The sequence below is a fragment of the Pseudomyrmex gracilis genome, unplaced genomic scaffold (genome assembly GCF_002006095.1).
Source record: "Pseudomyrmex gracilis isolate BER0280 unplaced genomic scaffold, ASM200609v1 scaffold_22, whole genome shotgun sequence".
Classification (NCBI taxonomy): Eukaryota; Metazoa; Arthropoda; class Insecta; order Hymenoptera; family Formicidae; genus Pseudomyrmex; species Pseudomyrmex gracilis.
In genome coordinates, this window is record NW_018020606.1 from 1 (window position 1) to 25,146 (window position 25,146).

The window sequence follows — 25,146 nt, forward strand, 5'->3', positions numbered from 1 at the left end:
GCCGCGATCGCGCGGCCGAGGTCAGTGACCCCGATTCGATTCGGCTCGATCAACCAACTAACCAATCGGCAACGCGGAAAAGAGGCAACAATAGGTGCGATATATTCGACTCCAAACGTGCACTTCTCGGTCCAAATGCTTTTTTTAATATAGGATTAAAGTTGCACACGCGTTTAACGCTCGTTACGTCTTCATTTGTCAGACATTTTTGCAAAGATTATGATTGATGACAATAATCAAGATCGAGTTACATATATCTTCGCATGTGCGTCGTTCGTCCTCAATGGCGTTTCTCCAAAAACATGACATGTATGTATTACACTACTCGACACGTGCCAGATTCGAAGATAACAAGAGTGTTCCTAGTAGATTCCTAGGAGATTTTTTAGCGTTGATTACGAATCTGACTGTAAAAATTGCCTAGCACATCAGGAAGTGAGGAAATCACAAATAAATATGCGAAAAAAATGACATTTTTACGACCAGATTTTCGCATTTAAAACTACCTGATGATATTGACGAACCTAAATAACCGGTCATATATTTTATCGACCACTGTTATTACTTGATCGTAATTTGTACACAGGACACGTCAATTTTAATAACACGATTTACAACCGAAAAATCGTTCTGGCACATTTCAGTTTGAGTGTCTTCGGCGACATATAAAGGTCATCGTCGCTGACAGTCGAGATGAAAAAGAAAAGAGTGGCGCAAAAACGGAACCTGTTCTGTGTGATCTCTCGGCCGCGAGATAGTGGGCCGAGAGGGGGGGGATGGAAGACCTGAACACACCAACACACCGGGTGAGACAGCTGGGTTACTGGGTATACACCGACGATGATTGCGGTGGCAACAAGTCGAACAAGCATCAGCCGTCGAACGATTAATTTTTTGTATTACGAGCTGTAAGAATATATATCGAATATAAAATGAGAGAAAGAGAGAAAAAGGTCACGCGGAATCGGGGTTGGGTTATTGAGGGAGAAAGCGAAATTATCACACACCTTCATCGAAGATATTCGAGATATTATTAATCGCGAGTGTGTGTTGCACCGACAGCAATGTACGCACAAAGACTGTTAGAAATCGACTTGGCACAACGTTCGGTTTCTGTAATAAAAGACGTTTGTTTTGAAAACAAAAAAACAGATTGTCTGGTTATAAATTATTTGTTAATTACATCGGCACACTGGAGAAACTTCATTGTAGTCTCTAGTTTTTATTTATTTATTTATTGTATAACACACAATTTATTATCCGTTATTTGTCCGTATTTTGTATCTGTTTTTTTTCACCGTAGAATATGAGAGAGTTACACATATTGCTTCTCTGTTTCTCAAAAACTTTTTGCGAATTTTGTATTTTAATTAATAAGCGAATTGTTTGAAATCTGCAAAAAAAATTAAAAACACAGAAGTAAAAAGGATGTGCGTGTTTGTATACTCGATAAATAAAGAACAAGAAGAGAAAGCACACATATATTAGATCGGAATTTGTTATGGAGATAAAGCGTATCCGTTCAAATGTTTAACGCGATTCACGTGTACACATGTTCGAAAGAAATCTGGCTAATATGCGTTTCCTCGGAGCAAATTTGCGTTCATAATTTTGGGTTGACTTTTTCCCCAATCATATTCGAGCGAATCTTCGCAAAGTAAAAAAAAAAAAAAAAACTCCGGAATTTTCGAAGCGTGCACAAGAAATGATCTCACTACCTTTTAATAATATAATAACGTTCTTAAGAGAGGAGGCAACGTCTCTCTCTCTCGAAACCTTTTACTTTTCCAGAAATATAATTACTATAATTTGCGCGCTGTTCCTGATTCCGCGTCACGAAGAATGAGAACGAAATAAAAAAAACGAAACCGCGTACAGCGACTTTAACAAAAATACGGCATCGAAGTTGTCGTTATGACAAAAAAAAAAGTGAAAAAGTGATGCAAAAAAATTTTATTTGCAAGTCTTCGATTCGATCGCAGATTTGATTTCGAATACGAGAAATTTAAACAATTTGTTTGCGGATGTTCACATAAAGATTTGATTTGTTCTTCTCAATTGCCAGAGATGTTTTCGAGGCAGCTATATTCACGGTTACGCGTTATCATGAATGCGCGTCTTCTTTGTTGCACAACATTTTACATGCAACGAAAGAGCATTCTGGGGAGAAAGGTCGTTCTCCCCAAAAAATAAGGTTATTTTCCTGTGAAAGCCAATAAAGAAGTTAGAGATATTATCGGGAGATCATTCACTTGAGCATATATCGGATGTTATGATGTCAGCAAGTGAAATCAGAAACGTAATTTTTTTTTCTTCACGAAGCAAAGTGTTTTTTTTACACATACACGTCATACACGTACGTCTGGTAGAATATAATCTAAACGCGCGTGTAAAATATAAAATTTATTAATTAAAACTGAGATATAAAATTTATATTTCAAAAGACATTGATTCGCCAATTTTTTTCTCAATGAACATAGCCGTGCTTGTTGATCGCTTACCTCAACAAAACTCTTTGACAATCCGGAAGCAAACGGGTTTGTTTGAAACCATTTATCTCCGACAAACGTTTCGAAAGTGTCACACTTCGCGACTGTCGGATATCGGCACGTCATCGTGATAATCGGACAATTTGTCACCGCTGCAGTTTGATTATTACGCATCATTGGTCATCGTATTTTACAATTTGTAAATATAAATATTTGCATTAACGCGTTATCGTTCTCTGTCTAAGTGTTTTGTCGTAGAAAATGAATTTGTGGTACGTACTATCGCGCGTGGAATCCGGGTGGTTCCCGAGAGGTAACGGAACTCTTTTTATTGAAATCTTTACGGCGGCGCTTGATTGACGCCTGAAGTGATTCAATGAATAACGACCCACTTTTCTCGATACACATATCGTATTGTCGTGTTATCGTTTTCGAGAAGAAGAAATTAAAAATGCGAATAATTACACGCACGGATTATTATATACCGTAATTAATAAAAGCAATGAAATAACATAATAACTTAATATCAACGCAACAACTAAATAACTATTTGGAAACCATATATTTCAATATATATTATGATTTTTATCTTGTAACATTATACGAACTTTGCTTTTCCGAGCCCTACATGTTAAGGTCTATTTAGGACATGTGTTACGGAAGTAGAGTGTCTTCCCTCACTTCGTGTCGTCTTTCGGTCCGCCACGCATTTCATCGAATCATCTTACTAGACGAACGCGTGTCGCGTTCATCTTTATGAATAACTAGCGTTTCAAGTAGCGTCGAACAAATGTCTCTTTTAAACTGAAAAAAAAAAAAAAAAAATGCAGAATGCCACATGTTGCACGACCTCGTTCGCTGTTTCGCGGTAACGCAAGTGTGTACACTCTCTATTTTTTGCAGACTATAAGTAACGGCAATTAAATAAAAACAAAACAAAAGGATTACTTGCGCTTCTTCTTGCAACAATTATTTGCGAATAACGACATTACCAACAAGCTTGTAAAAAATAATAATAAGAAGAAGAAGAACTGTGTTACAAACGCACCGATTCTGAAAACCGTCTTGTCTTCGCCGCACAGAAAAGATTTTCGAGAATTTTCATTGACATTGACGATTTTCCACGTACATATATCTTTCGCATATTAATAATGCGCAATTAGTCGGCATATGTGTATCTTGTTAATGGAGCGTCGGTGCTTCATCCGCGCATTGATAAGTGTACGTAACACTAAAATGTGATAACATCGCGTGTCGCGCGAGATGCGGCATATCTCTCCGTGAGGTCTATAGCTCGGCAAACAAGCGAGGATGGAGAAAATAAAAAACTTCCCTTTCTGCGAACGTCGGATCTCGCGTTTAGAAAAATTTTAATGCCACATACTTCCCGGGAAAATGATAGCTTAGTGACACACTTCGTCGCGTCACGTCGCGTCGCGTCGCGTCGCGTGGCGCGTCGTTGCGAAAAACGACGAACGGAGTGTCACACAACGGCGTTACTCAAGCACGAATTTAAGAAATAATATTTGGCGTCTCCTCTCTAATATTTGCCGAACGTTGTGAAATGTTCCGAGAATCACCCATCACGTCATTATTAAAAATGTCAATATACAATCCTCCTAAACCTGCGAGATTCAAAATTCCCGGTTGTCATCGGGCGTAACTGTGTTTTTAAACAAACAGAGTAATCGAAAACAATTTCGGTATCAAATCTCGTTACTTGATATCGCATTAAGAGAGTCTTAATGTACTTAAGATAGTCTATAAATAGAAAATGAAGTTTACTGTGTGATCGCGCGCGCGCCCGCGCGATCTTGTTAATTAAATATTCCTGATGTATATCTATAAATTATCCGTGTGTAATCTTAGCGATCGTTAGAAATCAATGAGACCGATTAACTATTTTAGTCGCGATTAATTGATCGATAAAACAAATTGTGACATTCATTGTTTGTTCTCAAAAGAAGACAGAGCTGTGTGTAAAATATATCGCTCGATTTAAGTAGTACGACTAAACGATGTCGTTAAAATGTCCGATACGCTCTCGCGTACTTTTTGCGTGTTAGACCTTTAGAATAATAAACACGTGCGCACACGAAAGTGTGATGTTCGAGAAAATCATTTACTTCAAATAATTTTCATCAATTGGATTATAATTTTTAATTATTATTAATCCGATTTCAGAAATTCAAGCATTGAAACATTTTTTTTTTCGCTCTCAGTTTGAGACTTGTCTTCGCACCTATTGGATCAGTCATTCGCGATGTATGCAAGAAATTCGATCGCGACATGATTCTAATATACAAAGTGAAACTACTTTCCAAAAGTTTTCGTTCCTACGATAGTCGGTTTGGTCAACGCCTGCTTGAAATGAAGGGAAAAGTTGTTTGATATAGAGAGTAGTTGTGGCTTCCCCTCTACCTCTTTTCTCTTCTGCGTAGAACTATATCATGTTCATTTCCTCGGCAACATAACATTTATTCCGAAACGAAAAATACATCGATTTTTTAAATGCGTTCAACATCGACGTGTGATTTAAAATTTTTTTATTTACACACGTAGCTTTTTCTATTACTTATACACATGTAGATTTCAATAATAGAAATCCTCACGTAAATCTTGTTCAATTTTGTTTGACCGAAATATTTGACAAAATATCATAGTTTTTGAAAAAACAAAAAGTGAAAGCGCATAATTTCTCAAATATAACATCTATGAAACTGCTACGTACACATGCAAATAGTACGATTCTAAAGAAAAATCAAATCAATACAATTGATACCGCAAAGATCGAGTGAAAGCGATTGGTTTTTATTGGAATCTCTAATCGACCATACTTTTTTGCATTTCTGTGAGAAACGTTAAGACAGAAAGCAATTTCTTATACACACAATTTATCTGTACTTCAATTTTCAAACTGTATTTTTATTCCATTTTGCGTTTATGTAATTTAATTAGGCGTAAAATTACCTTTATTTGGAATTTTATGTGGATTTGTATTGTTACTTCCAAATTTATTAACTATTATATATGCACATATTATATATATATATAATAATAATATATTATAATAGTATAATATATATATAATATATATATTATAGTATAATATATTATTATATATGTATATAATACACAATATATATGTAAGTTCTTGTTATATATTTTATTTTAAAAGAAATTATTTATATTTTGTGATATCTCTCTGTAACATTAGCGCAATCAATATGTCCACTCTCTCTCTCTCTCTTTCTCGCTCTGTAATTAGTTCGCTAAGTGGGACTCCTAAGTAAAGAAAATCTCAATAAAAAAAATCAATGCAATTTCGATCGAGCAGCGATATACGTAAGACGCAAACCGGTTGGTGTACTTTCTTCGGTTCGTACTCTACACTGTCTATGATCACCTTACTTTCGAGGTCAATGTCTAGGCCTGATGCTTACGCCCGAGATACAACTGGCTCCTTTTGCATCGGTGCAACTTTCCTTGATCGAAGCGCGACACGCAACCAACATTGGCGCACAGGTTATCTCGATAAAAAAACTGTGTGTATTACTTGCCTAGATATTAATCCTGCATGTGATAAAATACTTGAAGAAAAGAGAAGTTTTAATCCTCGCTTGAGAGTTTCTAGTAGTAGAAACAATTTTAATATCATTTGATGTGAGATATTAAATTTTTAATACGCTTCAACGTATTAAAACGCGTTACATTAAATTAATTTAAAAAAAAAAAACAAGTATAACGTAAATCTTAGATTATATTTTTTTTATTTTAGTCTCTCTAATATTTTTTATTGTAAGAAAAATAATGTCTTGTTTTTGCGTAAATTATAAAATAATTTAAACAAGAATATATATGTATATTAAAAATTTATATTACATAAGGGAAAAGAACGACAAATCGTAACGTGTCGTGTATCTCGTTGCATTTACATTTTTCGTCCGTTGCGATTTCTCTGCATCGCGGGCAGCACACAGACCGGCACCGTCCACCGTTCGGATCTGGTGGAAATGAAGACGCAGCGAAAGTAAAATCTATCCACATTCTCACGTATAGAGAGTGCATACATACTTACACTGATTTTGCAGCGATTAAACGGCCAGATAACTACGTCGCTCGGGAATTTCTCGCACACAACTCGGAAGCTCGCACGTGCGAGAAAAGACGAAAGTTACTTTTATTTGAATTAATCAGATTAAAAAGCTACGTATATTTTTTATTATGTAAATTACAATTTCCACATATTATGTATATACGCGAATTCGTATCCAACAACTTCTGAAGTCAAGTGCGGAGATAGTTCACCGGCCGGGAGTAGCGGCGTGGGTGGATATAAGTCATTTTTGGATAAAGTCATTTTATAATCCAACCGCTAATGTCGCTTGAACATATATATTGTTGTGATGCTTTCTACTGTCACATATGTCACATGACTAAGTGCGCGATTGACCGCATTTGAACACGTTTTGTGTAGTCTCATTAAACGTCGCTAAAATGACGGTTCGCTCAAACGTGATGCGTCTCGAACGGCATATTAAATAAGAAAATTGTTTATGCGAATTACTGAACGCGCAACCTCAATTGAGTCACCGCTCATGGAGTTTTTTTAGCGACCGAAACTGCCGATCATCACGACACAAAATACACCTTCGTGACACTTTACGAAGTTATTCCGCATTTATCTTGTAATTTGCGTTATTCGGAAATATATATATATATATATATATACATATATATTGCACAATATTATTTAACAGCGATTAAAATGTTTTCGCGAAAGTACAAGTTATGAGATTTCTCATTTAAATGAACGCCTCGCTCAAATCGCGATTCCGATTGCGTAAGTCGATGACCGAGATATATCATAAAAGTAAGACACACATCAGATCCAAACGATGAAAGGGTTTGCAAGTCGGTCGAGATGAAGCGTTATAAACTATATTCACATCTAACGAGTCAGTCACACACAAGTGACGGGTAACAGGTGATATTACGTACCGGAAAAGTCTTTACACTCGTCGATCGCAGTTAAATAACCTTGAAAACATTTCGATGTGAAAAGTTTGTTTTAAACTTGATTCGAATTTAGGCTCTGTGTGAATTCTCATCCAACAACACCCACATTTCTATCTCCTTGTTTCCTATATTTCCTCTTTTTTTTTTTTTTTTTGTTCCGATCACTGTGTAAGTCACTGTGTAAGTCTCTCTCGTGAATTTACCTGATCTCTTACCTAAAAAGTATCGTTGTTTCCGGTCTCTTCAATGTGATTCTGCAACGATTCTCGTTCGCGAGAACACACGATCTTCCTCGACAATCAAATCCTGTCAAAGTTCTTCTTCAATCGAGTTCATCTATAAACCGTCACCAGAGAGCCGGTCGTCGGTTTTTCGATAAAGAGACCTCCGCGCGTTTATTCGGTCATTATACCTCGGTGTCAATGATCCCGCGAACGCCGGACGTGCAACACCATCATCCGCAGACCGCAACCTCGGCACGACACACACACACAGATCCTCGATAGAACCCGCGAGGGCGGAATCGAAAGTAACGTGACCGGCGTTCACGTAAGTCGACACGACAATTAGCTTTCACACACGCAGTTAGTCGGCAAACAATTCCTCATATTTCCGGTAAATCGCTAATGAGAAAGAGAGAGAGAGAGAGAGAGAGAGAGCAATGCTTCTCTTCTCTCGGCTCTTCGCGATTGCGGGAGGGTGCAGGCGCCGGCGGCGCGGCCGCCATCATAGAAATCAATACAAACCCTTAAGGGGAGCTTGCACCGTATGTGCATATGGGGGATTATTATTTCGTTGAACAATTATTATTATTAACGCACCGAAACCGTGTGACGCGCGAAATCGCTCCCGATCTTCGGACGCTACGATGCAAGACACGCGAAAGAGAATATCCGTATGTTATAATATTCGATCCGTCTGTATTCACTGATGCGAGGGAAACGTAAAGATCAACGCTTTCGCGCGTCTCTCTCTCTCTCTCTCTCTCTGTCTCTCTCGCTCACTTTCTTTCTCTCTTTCTCTCTCGTGTCAAAACAGGAAATATATAAAAAAAATATATATATAAATATATTAATGAAATTGATATCAATTACAGTATCTTGTTACCAGTCGCGAGCTACGTGAATCGATGTATTAAGAAAGTCATCGATTGTGACATAAAGTCCCCTGCCCCAACTGTCGGTTCTGGTCAAGAAGCGTTCTTTTTGAATTTTTTTTACTCAACGCTCATGCGAATCCAATTAGACCTTGTCGTTTCCACCGTTCCGCGAAGTCTTTTCGCTTATTGAAATATCTAATAATCTACCGATCGACGTGTTACTCGTTTGGAAGAGAACAACAAAGACGATAATGCGTAGAGAAAATGGAGATACGGCGAGAGACAACTTTCTATGTGTACAAGTCTTGTATTTTTGACCGCCTCACCTAATATCCGCTTTACTGTTAGCCGGTCCACCCACACTGACTCCGGGAGAAAGAGCGTTCCGATGATAATAGTATAATCGCTCGTTTATGAGTTATCCTGTCAAGATCAAGAATTTAGTATACGTTTTCATGCGTCATCAGAATCGTTTCGAAATTTTAAATCGTCTCTAGATAAAAACAAGTGTATATATAAAGAATTTTTATTGAATAAAATTTCTATTTCACACACACACACACACACACAAAATTAGTTACTAATTTTCGTAAAGCGCGTTTGTGAAAAAATCTTATAATCGATTAATAATTGAGACGAAGTATTTAATCTCTTTTTCAACATACTTTCGTTTTCGCGAGACAGTTCCATTTAACGTTAACTAATCGTTGCGTTGCGACGATTTATGTGTCCCGAATTACTTTTCTCAATTGTTTATTTCTTCTCATTCATCGGCGTGAAAAAAAAAAAAAAAAAACTGATTTAAACGAGCCGACCGGTCGATTTCAACATGCGAGACTCACTACTCTCGTAACGGGAAAGTTCGCGGGATCGCCCGCGTGTCTAAAGAAATATCCGCTTGAGCGTTGTGTGGAAGCGACTGGAAACTGATGAAAAAATATGTATAAAGAAGGGGTCAAGAGCGTGTAGCAGCTAGTATCCTCTTTCGTGGACCTACAACAGGCGAGACGAGAAAATATATTATCGTCGAAGAAATTATTTTTATCAACAATTACTCTCGTACGTTTCACGCAAAAAATCTCATCACGATTTCGAAAACGATATTGTTCTTGTGTGCGTGAACATTAATATCTCTGAGATAAAAGAAAATATCGCAAGATTTCTTCTATTTACTTTGGTGCTTTTTATTCCCGTATTTTTAAAATAAAATACGCGATACGCAACTTTAAAGACAATATATATATGAGCGCTCTCTACTCCCTTGACGAGGCGAGAGATAAAACGCATACTTGCGGGGAGGTATTTCTCATCGAGGCCGCGGCGATCTAGGTCTCGGGATTTAGACGCGTGACATCCAAATGAACAAGTACCGTTGCCTGGAGGACACAAAACGACGACGGGCAAAAGGAAAGGAAAGGACAACGCGTGTAAAACACCGTAAATGCCGCGCGCGCGCGCGCGCTCCGGGGGCCGCTATCTCGCCGCTTCCTCCTCGGTCATTTGGCGGAGAAGACCAAGCAGCATTCAGTCATCGGAACCAGCTATCCGTAGAGACAGACTAGTCCACCTATCCTCTACATTGACCCACTCTCACTCTCACCTTTCTCCTTTCCCTCCGTCTCTCCTCTCAGATTTTCTCCTCGCGAGAAACGGCACTGTCTTCTCGAGTATCGCGTCGAAACGATAAGAACGCGCGCGCATTTACGTGTATATATATATATACATATATATATATATATGTATATATAATTATATATCTTCTTCGCACGATTTGTTTTTATTTCCTTTGACACCAATTGTATCCTACGTAAATTCACGCGAAAATAATAGAAAATACTACATGGCGACGATGTATCCTGATTGTATTCGAACAGAGCCAGGTATTACACGTTCTCATCGGAGAACGTTGTCAATATTTCTTTTATCGCAAATCTAACACTCAATTATGTTAAATTTTAGGTTTGCTTTAGAAATTTATTTAGCGGAAGAGCCTAAGTAAAACACCGGGAACAGGAATGTTTAATTGCAATTAAGCACTTAATTTGCGTTTTGTTTGAGAATATCTTGAGTGTGAGAACTTTTTTTTACACATGCAAAAATTGTTACCAAAGTCCACTTTGTTGCCGGATGATTGCAAAAGAGTATGAAACGTTTTACGAACGCGCGCGTTTTGCGAACACGGGACGGTATAAGTAATGACGATAATTAACTTCGGTCGAGGTTCGACAAGCGAAATAAATGGAAGAATGTGCTAATGCAACGAAGAACTGCACAACCGTGCGGACTGTCGAATAAATCTCGCAAACATTCAACGTCGTGAAATAAAATGACACATGCTGTAAAACTGGTTGCGTTTCGCATTGTGTGTGAAAACACACAAACGTCTTGCGTATTATATCCGCGGGATAATAAATCGCGCGTTTTGTGCGCTATTTGCGCGGGAAGTAATCGTCTTCAAATATACACGAGAACGAACGGACGACAATATTTGCAATTGAACTAGATCGTGTGTAAACGTTAAGCTGATTGATTAATTGCTCTGCGTCTCGTTTGCAAAACGCGATGGTGCAAAAGATGACGAGAGAACCGTCGACGTATGGCCCCGTCAGTCGACCGTGTCCAGTTAAGATGAAGAACACACTTCTGCCAGCTTTGCTTCACCTATGTTGGACTTCTCTCCCGGAAGTATGCTCTTCGAGGTAAATGACTTCGTGCTCCTTTAAACAGTCATTTTCGCCCCATTACGCGTCAAAACGACATATCGCGCCGTTTCGTCGCGGCGCTTGTTGCCTATTTATCGCTTTCGAATATTCGGTGAGAAAAAATAACGCACGGTAATTCCGGTGGATGAAAGAAGAAGAAATGGATAAAAATATAAGCGAGTTCAAAGTGCGATTTATCTTCACGTATTTGTGTCATTTTTTCATACACACGCACATGAGAAAACACACAAAAGTTAAGCGTTACAGAACTATACGATAAAAAATAAACGCATTTAAAGTTGACTTCTGTAAATTTAAATTCCCACAAAATCGAACAAAGTAACAAAAAGGGTGAGCCACACAAAATTATGTTAATTAATTAATAAACGTCGATTATTTTCCGTTTACTTATCAAAAATTCTCAAAAACACGTAACGCGAAACTTTAAATAAAGAAAGAAATAAGTTATACATATGTTTGATTATTCATAATTAACACAATTGACAGAAAAAACATTTCACGCGTCTTTCAGTTTGTTCAGCGATGATGTCAACAATTGCACTATGACATCAAGACTAATTCTACCGGATCATTACGTTAAAGGTAATACGTGATTACAAATTAATTAAAAAAACTAACTACAAGTTTGTTTACCTGTTTAATACGTAATAGACAATTGCTGTAGAAATTAGACCGCCGTCGGAAAAAGGTGCACCTGTAGTAGTGAATTTCAACATTTTAGTAGTCGATATTAATTCTATCAACGTTGAGGACATGGATTTTCGGTAAGCTGAAGCAATTTGCAAAATTTTATATACACGTGTGTTTATAAATTTACAAAAAGAATCTTATAAAACTTTTAATACGTTCTCTCGCGCTAAAATCAGTCACACAAAAATTTTTAAATATAAACTTAAAAAAATTTAAATATTGATTGAAAAATGTATAATGACCAAAAAAATATTTATATATTTATGTTTATATTTAAATTAGTGTAGACATGTTTGTCAGTCAGAGTTGGATAGAATCCCGTCTTGATACGCCTCAAGATATATTCGAAGAAGACGACGATTACGTCATACTTCCTCCAGAATTCTTCGACAATCTTTGGCAACCCGATCCGTATTTTTTGAACTCAAAAGTTTCCGGTAAGTGTGACAAAGAATACGTAAGAAGAAAAAACAATCACACACAAGATTCGATAAATTTCTTTCAGAGATCGCGACCTTAAGCCATAAATTTTCATTGGTTACATTGTACCGGAACAAAACCGTTAAATATTCCGCGCGAATCAACGCTATCGTTGCCTGTCAAATGGAATTTCAGTTGTATCCGATGGATATTCAAATTTGTCCGATTTATATAGAAAGCTGTAAGTAAGCGCAAGATGCACGTCGAACGCGAACGTCACGAGTTTCACAAGTTTCGTTTTTTTTTTTTTTTTCGTTGCACAGTTTCCTACAACAGAAAAAAGTTGCGTTTACAGTGGGTCGCGGGTGGTGTCACGGTGAATCCCGAATTAAAACTGCTGCAATACGACATCGGAAAACCCGCGGTACTCGAAGAAACCATAGATTACATGATTGAAAAAAATGGTAATGTTTAATTAAAGCAAAAGTTTTTATCTGCTTTTCAATTTCTTTTTTTTTTTTTTACATTTAATGAAACTTATTCCAAAAAAAAAAATAAAAAATCCAGTGGTCATTGAATCACGAATGAATTGCGTTAGATAAAATGTGACAAAAATTTGCAAAACAAATTCTTGCAGGAAACTTTTCGCGACTAGTGGTCTTCTTTCGTTTCGAAAGGCAGATCGGTCATCACTTGATACAGACGTTCGCGCCGTCAACTCTGGTCGTGATGCTCTCCTGGTTCAGCTTCTGGCTGGGCTTGGACGCGATTCCTGGTCGAGTGGCTCTTCTGGTCACAAGTATGCTTACACTGGTGACTATGTTCACCGGTCTGAAGAGCGATATTCCACCCGTAGCTTACATCAAGGTAAACTTACGAGTACATGTTAGAACACACGAAGTTCTAGTGTATGCTGATCAACATACTTTCTGCTATTACGCAAAAGATACACACCTTACATGTGTAACACTTACTTCCTTGTTCGTAATGTGACAATTAACACGTTTTAGGCATTAGATGTCTGGATGGCCGGTTGTATGATGTTTGTATTCGCAGCTTTGGGAGAATTTGTTGTGGTCAAGGTGCTCGATTTACGTCACGTAGAGAAAGACTCGCAGAATCCTCGCTCGGTCTCGGTTTGTTCTCGTTCAACGGCGATAATGATTTAATCAAATCTTATTGTCTGCTTAATTAAACTCATATTTTGAGAATAGCACATCTCGAAAAATTGTGTAAAACAAAAAGTGATTTCAATGTGAAATCGTGAAACTTATCGAACGCAATTGTTTTCAGCGAATAACGGCGACGGAAAAAACACAAAACTTGTGGAACGATGAGTTCACTTACGCAACCAAACCGAAGAAGAAGCGAACTAGTCGATATTTGTTACCGATCACGTGGTTGGATCCTAAGTGCCAGATAATGCAACCGCGCAAAACACGCTCTCAGAAAATAGATTGCTACAGCAGAGTTGTGTTTCCCATACTGTTCTTGCTTTTCGTCGTTTTATATTGGCCGCTAGTATTGCTCAAAAAAGCACCGTGAATCGATTCTGAGTATTAGTCATTTTGCGCGTATATTTCGTCATATATTTATCAAAATATGTGACTTATCATTGTTTAAAAAATTATCGGAATATCTCACGACTCGCAAGTTAAACAGAAAATTATAAATTTTCAACATAGTACAATTTTTAACACGCGAGTAGTCAGAATATATATAAATTTTCTTTCAACATTTGTTGATGCATTTCTATACATGATTTTTTTTACACATATTATCGAAAAGTTTTCAATCTACAAAATTGAAATAAAACCTAAGTATCTTCTATTTCTCTCATGGAAAAGTCAGAAATGTCTATTGCATCCTCGGATTGCAGTTCGGATGCATTCTTCGATTTAAATGCTCCTATGTTTAATATATAATTCATCGTGTATTGGTTAAAATCACATCTGTAATAATATATCTCCGATTATTTTCATGTGCTTGATATGATAAAAAAAAAAAAATTGAGAAAATGTGACAGAACTTACATTCTACTCAAATCATCGTATTTCTTCTGCATATTCTTATGCAGCATCAATAACATCGGCATCTGGAGTGCGGTGTTCACTCGCGATCCGTATTTTGTCAGAATTATTTCTATCCACAGAAGATAAAAATGTATGTGTCTGGTCGATTCCAGTTCGGACGCGATAAATTTCAGTAACTTCTCAATGTAGATATCCGATATACTTGTAACCGTTAATTCAACTGCAATAATGTATTTGTTATGCATCACATCATTAAAATGAGATTATTAATATATTTAACTAGAAAAATATGTAAAACTTACTCTCTGTGTACGGAATACCCTCTATCACTTGTTGGGTTACTAACTTTTCGTTTAATTTGAGCGCCATCATTAGCGCTAAAAGAATAATAATGTTAAATAAAAATAAACGTACATACATGTATTATCATTGATTTTGTTAAGTATTAATTATTAATTCTAGTCTGAAGATTTATTATGTTCATACCCGCTGCATAATCTTGCTTGCGAAGTGTTTCTTTTACAGTGCCCGCGGTGACACCAAGCTCCAACTGGAAAGGATCGAACATCAATCCGATGTCCAAGGAATATATCAACAAACCTTCCGTTGTCACCGCACCCCACGCTTGTCCTATATGTTACAAGATATTCTAATTAACTAATGCTAATTTACAAACGTATTTTATTTACACGAGTATATTAAAAAATATTTTTACCTGTAGGTGAGAATTGTAAAGAATACACTCTCACTTCCGGTCTGATTCTCCTGCTTGCCATATCACCGCTTTTAACACCCGGCAACCGTAACGATATGTTGGTCCCGCCTTCACGATGCTCAATTAAAGCTTTGTTCCCAAATTCGGTCATGTATCTTCTGTTTATCACATCCTATTCGCGATTTAATGATCCAATAAATAGTTGAGCTTGATGAAGACAAATGTGATTTTATTATTATACTCACGTCCACACCGTCCAGTGATCTGTTCTGAGTGATCTCGTATTTCTTCAGCAATACAGATTCCTGAACATTATAAATACACACGTTTTTCGAATGACCACCGGCCAATATGCACGTACCATCAGCCGAGTAACACAAGGTGGTAAACGCTCTGAAGAAAATAAAATGCAATAACATCATTGAAGCTTACATTCGATATGTAAAATATTCATTGAATTGTTCCGAATTATACTCACTTGCCCTGCAAATTCTTTTTCGCTGTAATGAGATCCGTTCTGGATCTACCAGCGCCTAAATCATTTCTACCTTCGATAAAACCTATTTGTCTAGCTGTTTTACATTCGAAGAACGTAATCTGTCCATCCAACGTAGCGACAGCAACTTCTTCTCCATTCGGTTTGTAAGTTACGCACAACGCGTCAGCGGCCAATTGTATAGTTTCGTGCGCAGAGCCGTGCTCAATGGCATTCCATATTTTCAATGTTTTGTCCCAGGATACGGACGCCAATTCTGTACTGGCAAGATTTGGATTGAACGCCAAACTTGAAATGGGTCCCTCGTGACCACTCAATATCTGAAATGGGATAGGCAATATTGCACACGTTTTGTCAAGTATAAAACTATACAAAATATAAATTGTATAAAACTCAAATAGTAAAATTTTCTTAAGAGCTACAAGTACCTCTAAAAGAGATCCGAGTTTCATGCTCCACAAATATATCTCGAAGAAATCTTGACCACCTGCCGCGAGAAACTCGTCGCTCGCGTCGAGCGCTAAGCAAGAAAATTGAACCGGACGTGGCGACGTGAGAGTTCGAAAATTTCTGTATCTCGTCAGATCGAACGCTCGGACTGTACCGTCTAGCGAGGCAGCGGCGACGAATTTGCGATTATGACTGAACAGAACGTCGGATATTGCCGAGGTGTGATCGTCAAATGTGACCGTGCAGAATCCACTTAGGGTGTTCCACAGCTTGACCTTTCCGTCGTCGCCGCCGGTTATGATGTACTGACCGTCGGGACTGTACGCCATACTGTTCATGTTGCTTCTGTGGCCTTGCTGTTTCATGACGTACGTCTCGCTCTGCCATTCCCAAACCAGCAACTGACCCGCGTGAGAACATCCCAGAGCTATCCAATCGCCAGTTGAATTCATCGCGATCGTCGAAATACGTTGTCGTGAGATACTGTAAGACAAAATTACATTGCGATTGCAAATAGTTCTGTAAACACTCTCTAATAAAATATACAATAACAATTAAAAAATAATAAAATACAGTAATGCGATAATACTCAAGTATATAATACATTTTGTTTTTCAATTAACATCTTATTTAATAAATACCTTAATGAATGAATCAAATTGGCGTGGGGCATTTCGTACAAATAAAATGAACCATTATTAAATCCAACAACTAATATGTGAGTATCTTGGTGATAAGCGGCTGCAGTGAGTTTCGCGTCCTTCATTTGCTTGTGTACTTCGTCCGCCAAGTAATGGGTAGCTAATTTCTTGTAAGCCAGCATTTTGACTTCTGTCTTGATTTCTTCTTTTGCGGTCTCGTCTTTTTCATCGTCTTGCAAATCGTCTAATAAAATATATGTGCTTTTGTAAACGAGATATTTGTGCATTTTCTTGTATACAATTATTTGTAAACACATGAAATAGAATGAGATATAAAAAAAACTTTTATTACTTAATTCTAATAAATCCTCTGTACGAGCTTTTTGCTTCTCTGTTCTTTCTACAGCTTTTTCTACGTCAATATCGTCCTCGCTGTCACTGTCTTTAGCTTTTTTCGCAGGCGGTTTCCACTCAACCCAATCGTCAGGTTCAATTGTGCACTCCCAGATTAAGAGTCGACCGTTTCTGTGAGAAAAATCCAAAAATGCATGTTTAAATTGTACACAGAACATATAACACCATACTTCGAAATCAACAAACAATTTAGTGTTTTTTTTTTTAATTTTTATTTTACTTACTTGCTGATAGTATACAAGTTATAATTGTTCTTTTCAAAAAAGCATTCCACAATTACATCGGAATGACCGCCCAATGTAATCCACCTGAAATTTGCCCATCTCCGTAAACTGTATATCCTTACAATGGTATCTTTTGAACCGACAGCTAACAGGTTTGAATCAAACGACCAAGTGACACATGTTGTTTCAGCAGTAGCTCCGTGAAACGCATGTTCCATAACAAAAGGATTATAATCACCTGTTTGCAAGCCAGGTGCGTTGAAAATAAAAACTAAAACACAAAAAAATAAGTGTTAACTTTTTGATTTATAAACATACAAGAGTTTATATGAGATAAAAACACTTACCACCACCTCCCTTACAAACAACAAAGTATTTTCCATTTGGGGAAAATTTTACATGCTTGGGACGTCCTTTGAATCTATATTTATGTAAGATAACTTTGCTTATCAAACTGATTACATGAGTTTCACCATCTGCAATTGTTAGAAAATTATTATTGAAATTATTTGTTTGTTAAAAGAATTTCTCTTTGTAAATATTTTGCCACATAAGCATTTTTAGAAATATACACAGAGAAAAAGTCGTACCTGTATTGATGGCAATTAAAATGTTGCCTTTTGGCGATCTATCTATAGTAATGTAATTAAATCTGCTCTCCACAGGCAACGTTATGGACTTATGGCTAGAAAATAAAAACAATTGTTGTACAAATAAAATACTAAAGCGCAATTTTTTTATCGTAAAAATTTATCTATTAATAAATTTACTTTTTTAAATCAAAAATTGTAATTCTGTTGCCCACAGGACTAATAATCGAGGATCCATCAGGGGTGAAGACCAAGTCTCCTTTGCGGTAAACTGTGCCAAATAAATTACTGAACTGAAATAAAAAACGTTAATTAGCTAATCAATGTTTAATATTATAAATGTTGTGAATAATTCATCACACCCAAGATTTAGTAATTGTAAATAAATTGGAATACATATTACAGGTTAGAATTGTATATAATGCCTTCCGCCAACTTGATGCAAGGCAAGAAACGAATGTGTCGTGTACATTTAAAAAAAAAAAAAAACAAGTACTTTACCTTGTACGAGAACTTCATGTTTCTCTCATTAACGTCAAACGAATATTTTTTTTTTCGAAGACATACAACACGTGAAACCACATGTGTGTTTGAATTATTTAGCTTCTAGAATTGACGTAACGAGGGCACTACCAGTTCGCGATAGTACGAGTGCACTTTTCTACACTCGTGATGCGATCACATGTTGTACCTTTAGTCTGAGAAAACGAGAGAATGGAAAAAAGCAGAGCGAAAGATCAACCAATCGCAAGTAAATTAGCGATTCCGTTTTTTGATTTTTAACAATCCGGAGAATTCGCGCGAGACGTGTGATGTTGAGATGTAGATGGGACCTGCGTCTCACTCAGACGCAGAGTTTATCTGAAGACAAACTTAGAGGACAATCTCATGTATAAGATCTGTTTACGTAGAGACGCGCGGACTCACGCGCTTTAGAACGTTAGTCCGTCTTTGTTCTACATTTAAAGCACAAATAAAGAAAAAAACTGACGTTTAAAGCGAACGCATCCAATATCACAAGCGCAAGGAGCCTTTTAATTAGGTCGAGGACATGTGTGCGAGCGCTGAATGTTGATAACAAGAGTGATCAATTATGTGTCTATACGCAATAATAAATCACGTCTCGCAAAGCAAACAGGGTTCAAAAGATAAATTTTGTTTTCTTAATTTATTATCTAAGTATATAAACCTGTCGATGATATATATTTATTTAAATGTCTTTCCCACCGCGGCGCAGTCAGCTGACTACATTTAGTAGTTCGAAAATCGGGGATCGTATTCGATCGCCGATAGCAAGGAGTACAAATGTTTGACAAAATCTCGTTCGAATCCGCGCGTTATAATTTTATTTGCGAACGAACACGCCGCGGTTCGCAAAAATTTCCGCTTCGTGTTTATTGACAACGGAAACGCGGAACGGAAAATTGCGAACGGCAGGTCACGCGCTCACGACGGCAACATGCGCGTGATCGGATGCGCGTCCACGCGAACCAATCCGAGATCCCGACGTCACCCGGTGGAGTTGGGACGCGGCGTACGATTGGTTCGCTTGCGCTATATCAGCCAATCGCGACGCGGATCGACAACGAAACGGCGCCAGCGGGCACCTTCCTCTCGCGTTGATCGCTCGTCATTCATCACATGACCCGCGCCACTGTACTCCGGTAGGCCATATTTGACAGTGGCCCACTAGTTTAGCGACGTGAGTGACGTGAAGATCGTTCCTACCGCTCGACGATCCGTTGCGACGATCGGCAACCTGTAAATACACCCGCGATCGACCCGACCGAGACACGTCAAATCGAGCCAGAATGGCACAAGACTCAGGGGCTTCGGAAGCTGCGCCGGTGTATTCGCCGTTCTTCGGCGTAATGGGCGTCGCCTCTGCCATTATATTTTCTGGTGAGTTTCGACTGTTTTCTCACCGTCGTCGTCGTCGCCATCGCCACCTCGTGATCTCGCTCGCGCGATGTCAGGCAACGAGTCGAGGTCCGCGAGAAGATGTCATACAATCTCTGTGTCCGTGTCCGACGACAACGACGGCGACGACCACGTCGTCGTCGTCGTCGCCGTCGCTCATGTCGACCGTAGTTGTCGCGGGCACAGAAATTACAAAATATATATCTCGTCTCTCTCTCTCTCTCTCTCTCTCTCGCCATTTTCTCAAACGGCGTAAGGATGGACGAAAATTTGTGTGTGTGTGCTGCTAACTGCGCGGCGCGCGCGGATTATCGATCCCCGGAGAGAGGAGAACGCGGGGGAAACGCGTTTTCTCTTTACGGACGTTCGCGAAACGAGGGGGCCCCTCTCGCGCGACGTCATGTGCTGCGAGACGCGTGACGAGCGGTCGGAAGCGAGAACACGTCGTCGCGATGATGGATTTCGGAGAACGTGCGATGGCGAAACTACGTGGAATTTCGGATGAATTATCTTATCGGTCGCGCCGAGCCGCCAGTCGATTTTCCTTCTCGTTCCACTTTTCGATATCGATCGCTTTTGTTTCGTTTCTCGCGTACGGATAATCGCCCGTTTCCTCTCTCTCTTTCTCTCTCTCTCTCTCTCTCTCTCTCTCTCTCTCTCTCTCTCTCTCTCTTCCGACGAATGCTCGATCTCGCTCGTCAAGCGCAAAATTTCGTAACTCGGAAAACGCGATCCGAGCGTGTGTGTCCCGTCGCACACGCGCTCGGAAAAGCGCATTTATGATCGCATTTAGGAATCGCGGTCGGACCGGGCGCAAGCTTATTTCGTAATTGCGCGCTGACCTCGGCCGAGCGTGCGACGGCGACGGAATTTTACGAGCCTTGGAAAAGCAGCAGACGGAAAAAGGAGACGGACAAATGAAAACGGGGACGGGGATTATCGAGAGGAGCAGCGGGCGTGCGCCGCCTCGTGCGTGTCACGAGACGCGTTTCCTCCGCACGGCGCGCGAGAGACGAAACCACCAATCTGTTCTCTTTATCTGTACCGTTTGCACTTTTCTTTTATGTCTCTTTGACTTGACAAAGGTGCAATTTCTTTATTTTCCACGAAACAGAGACGCGCGACGATTATATTAATCGAACGCACACTTTTTTCTTTGTTCTCACGCGAATAAAAACACGACGATTTCATCGCGAAGAGATGCAAGAAAGTGAAACAGAATCGGTTTTTTATCTCGCGACAACACGAATACAACACTTAGGTCTCTCGTATCGATCTGTAATTAATGATTTTCTCCGAATTCGCGGTAAATGAATGACCCCTGGGAGCTGTGCCGCGCGCGAGCGACGCTTAGCATCGGGCAAGATCAATACGCGAATACCTTTTCCCTTACGCGTCTTCTTTTTCTCAATAAAAAACGTTATAGACACACATACTTTGCGCGAGATACCAGCCGAAGAAAATTTTTCCCCCTCGTTCCCGATTGTTTCCCGATACGTATCGGATTCGAGATATTGATTACGCGGAATCGATCGCAGTTCTCTCTCAAGAATCACTGCGATTGATTTCCAGAAGTTCTGTAAGTCACCCTCGTGATTCCGTTAACAGCAAAAATATACAAATCGATGATTCCGCGATTACGCTCGGGGGGGGGAGGGGGGAGAGATTTCGCGTATGGTTACCGGGCGAAATGCGAGTCGACGAGTTGCGAAAAAAGATTTGAAATTAATAAAAAGCGACACGACCGACTCGGCGTATGTAATTTTGTTTATTTTGACTTGCAAACGTATCGTAAAAACCCGAGCATAAACCAGCAAAATTGACACTGGCGAGCGAGCGTTGTTCGAACGTTTATTTATACATGATAAGATACATATGGCCACAACGATAAGTTACATCCATGTTCGTTAATAATAACGTGCGAATAATAATTTAACTGTGGTCGTGGTGGTGGTAGTATATCGTTATGTATCGCACAATTTAAAAACTTCGACGTTTAAACAAAATGATAATACAGTATTATTTTTTTAAAAAGTTACTACGGAGAAAAAAAACGGCGATCGTATCTCTCGCAGCCACGCCCCCCTACTCACGGGATGGGACTTGTGTGATTGTCATGTGACTGCCAACGTGAGAATCATGTGACTGCAATTTCCAGGCTGGGTATCCGCGTATATATAAGAGAATTATATACCTGGCGCTGCTGCACTGTCGAGATTTTTCGTTCGATCGATCGCCGCGGAAATTTTTCTCGATCGCAATATCATCGGGATTTTCTCGATCTCAATCACGCAAACGCTCGCGAAGCGTATTGATAGAAAAAAAAAATAGAATCTGGAATATGAATTATTTTTGTCACACTTTTCCGTTCCGGAACTGTCACACTTCATTTTTCCTTTTTTTTTATTTAGAAACATGGATAATCTTCCACGCTTGTGGCTAAAAAAACAGCTAAGAAATATGTTTGAAAAGTATAAGCGATGCGATAACAACACGATTATATAGTTTCTGATACGATCTGCATTTTTGGCAATTTTTATGGCAAAAAGTCGGAACGAGCAGATTTCGATATTATATGCATGTTTTGCGCATTACAAATTCTCAAAACGTTTATCTTAATCTAGTTTTATTAAATCGCTTATAAATATTTTTAAAATCGACAAAAATTTAAATAATTTTTATATACTTAATATTCTTAATATACTTTTAATCTTATTTTCATCAGATTCACGAGTATGCCGTCTTTCTATTTGTTTTACAATACAATGCACGATGTATCAGAATAAATACATATTGAATCTCGCACAGAGCAAGATTATAAATTTGTTCGTTTCTCGTTACACGATTATGTAATGAAGTAATTATAATTTTTATTTCGCAGCTCTGGGAGCAGCATATGGCACAGCGAAGGCCGGTACGGGTATCGCAGCGATGTCTGTTATGAGGCCAGAATTAATCATGAAATCCATTATTCCCGTTGTCATGGCGGGTATCATTGCCATTTACGGTCTAGTAGTGGCGGTCCTTATTGCCGGAAGTCTCGGCAGAGTTCCCGCATACGACCTGTATTTGTACGTACATTCTGAATAAACACGTCACGCATTGTTAATATAAACAGTCAGACCGCAACAAAAAAAGCAACTTTTATTCTTTCTGTTTAGGGGGTTCAACCATTTGGGTGCTGGTTTAGCTGTAGGTTTCTCCGGTCTAGCCGCCGGATTTGCCATTGGCATCGTCGGTGATGCCGGTGTAAGAGGAACCGCTCAGCAACCCCGACTCTTCGTCGGTATGATCCTGATTCTCATCTTCGCCGAAGTATTAGGTCTCTACGGTCTGATCGTCGCCATTTATCTGTACACCAAACAGTAAACGGTCAGTAGCGGCATTCTACTACCTGCCACGGCTCCATGCAAGACATGTCGCCTGCAAAAAAAAAAAAAAAAAACCAACAGCGCTCCCCGACTACTATTATGCTACAAGAAAGAAAAAACTTGACATTTTACTTAATCACGTTACTCCATGCATACCTATTCTACTTACCATCTCGGCTCATCTCTGCGCGGGTATTCAGCCCCCTTCCTCCTGTAATATCGTACTCGAAATCGTTCTATTTAGGCGTTCGAGCATTTAACCACACATTTACACACACGTCACTTTCATCAGCGCATAATTAATACCGAAGTGGTGCTGCGATCGAGAAATACATTTAAACAAAAACAAAAAAAACCAGCCCGGTTCTTTCTTTTTTTCTTGATTTCACGAGATCGAGATACGCGCGGTCGTGCGTCTCGAACGCTGTTGTGTGTAACGAACAAAAGCGAGTGTATAGCGAATTGAGAAAAAAAAAAGCGAAAGACAACGGCCGACAGGGAAATACATATACATAATGTAGAAAAAGAACAAGATCTCCTATATTAATCCCATTGTCGAACATTTCTCTTTCACTGTATAGTAATCATTTGTAGCTTAATATGATAATATCGAATTACCGTTAAAGTAATCGGCTCTACTGAGTGTATAAAGGAAAAACCATGTTATTGATAAAAGAATATTTAGCACAATTATATATATACATAAATATATATATATAAATAAATAAATAAATAAATAACATCCGCGCGAAATGGCAGGTACGCGATGAGGCATCCCATGGAAAACAAAACAAAAAAAAAACGAAATTATATCATTGGAATAGAAACATCCGAGTGCGAAGGCACTTGGATACTTCAAGTAGACACGCGCGATGATACGCGTAATAAAAAAAAAAAAACAGCGTATTATAACAGCGAGAGAGAGAGAGAGAGAGGGAGAGAATGTGAGAGTGAGATTATATCGGCTTAGATATCTCGCAGGAACAGAGATTGTGCAATTGTGAGAATAAATAGACGAAGATTGTTTATGGTGGGTGTGAAATTTTAGTTAAAAAAAGAAAAGATTTAAAAAACAAATTAAGTATGAGTGCGAGTAGTTTAATCAACAGATACACACGATAGCATTAAGTCAATTGAGAGAGGCTGCTGGACGCGGCGGGATTTCACATTTTCACGGTTATTCATAGACAACGTGGCGCGATAGACTAGGGAAAGAAAAAGATCTACGTCTAATTCGAACCTTGTCGGAAGAGAGTCGCAAAGGCCAGCGACCGAGAGACCACGGTTCCGATTAGTCGTAGGACTTGATTATTCGGTGTTCTCCGTGTCTTTTTCCGTCGCCGAGAGAAAAAAAACACGTCGTATGTCAATGGAGTAACGAGTATAATGTGAAGCTTGTGTAAAATCGAACAGAATCATCGTACGTATCAATAGATGAAAAAAAACACACACAAACATGCAGAGAGACCGTATATTATGGGAAAAAAAAATCCATGATCTAATTACAGAAAAGAGAAGAGTTGTGTATGCGATATTAAACGGCATGTAAACGGAGAATAATAATTTGTACATTCCATATTAAGTTTGTTCAGTAATCAGGCGAGCGGGCGTTTGGCGACGAGTAACAAAAATTTGTTTTCTCGGTAAGCCCGCAATGCTGTGTTTTCTCGCATTCATTTTTGCGATTCGAAATTCAAAACCGAATTCGTCGCTCGTCATCGTCGCACCGTCGGGGATGGATTGTCGATTGGGAGCTGACAATCCTCACCCCCCTTCGTGCGCCCTTCAATCGGCCACACCATTCCTTCCCCATTCAATCGTCACACTCAAGTACAAACGCGAAAGTAAAACG

The 25,146-nt window shown here is 38.8% G+C and overlaps 3 protein-coding genes across 6 annotated transcripts; 2 read left to right on the top strand and 1 right to left on the bottom strand.

Moving 5' to 3' along the window:
- The first annotated feature begins 7,720 nt into the window (after positions 1-7,720).
- LOC109851922 (glycine receptor subunit alpha-4) lies at positions 7,721-14,011 on the top strand. 4 transcript variants are annotated; one of them, XM_020422538.1, is made up of 10 exons: positions 7,721-8,057; positions 11,182-11,306; positions 11,842-11,912; positions 11,995-12,094; positions 12,303-12,457; positions 12,526-12,681; positions 12,764-12,904; positions 13,078-13,307; positions 13,451-13,576; positions 13,734-14,011. In XM_020422538.1, exons 2-10 carry the CDS (start codon positions 11,182-11,184, stop codon positions 13,983-13,985), a joined length of 1,356 nt encoding a protein of 451 aa, XP_020278127.1. In that variant the 5' UTR covers positions 7,721-8,057; the 3' UTR covers positions 13,986-14,011. The 4 variants fall into 4 exon arrangements, with proteins under 4 accessions (XP_020278127.1, XP_020278126.1, XP_020278125.1 ...); XM_020422537.1 differs by lacking the exon at positions 7,721-8,057 and adding an exon at positions 10,420-10,487; XM_020422536.1 differs by lacking the exon at positions 7,721-8,057 and having other exon boundaries at positions 10,520-11,306.
- A 143-nt stretch (positions 14,012-14,154) lies between these two features.
- Positions 14,155-19,041, bottom strand: LOC109851921 (periodic tryptophan protein 2 homolog). The gene is made up of 15 exons (XM_020422535.1): positions 18,505-19,041; positions 18,184-18,296; positions 18,004-18,098; positions 17,761-17,889; positions 17,414-17,684; positions 17,128-17,300; positions 16,776-17,019; positions 16,113-16,617; positions 15,667-16,004; positions 15,434-15,581; positions 15,189-15,360; positions 14,960-15,103; positions 14,776-14,850; positions 14,474-14,693; positions 14,155-14,392 (listed from the first exon to the last, which is right to left on the bottom strand). The coding sequence occupies exons 1-15, from the start codon at positions 18,520-18,522 to the stop codon at positions 14,257-14,259; spliced, it is 2,781 nt and encodes a 926-aa protein (XP_020278124.1). The 5' UTR covers positions 18,523-19,041; the 3' UTR covers positions 14,155-14,256.
- A 590-nt stretch (positions 19,042-19,631) lies between these two features.
- LOC109851926 (V-type proton ATPase 16 kDa proteolipid subunit) lies at positions 19,632-25,146 on the top strand. The gene is made up of 3 exons (XM_020422546.1): positions 19,632-19,905; positions 22,805-22,994; positions 23,085-25,146. Exons 1-3 carry the CDS (start codon positions 19,815-19,817, stop codon positions 23,290-23,292), a joined length of 489 nt encoding a protein of 162 aa, XP_020278135.1. The 5' UTR covers positions 19,632-19,814; the 3' UTR covers positions 23,293-25,146.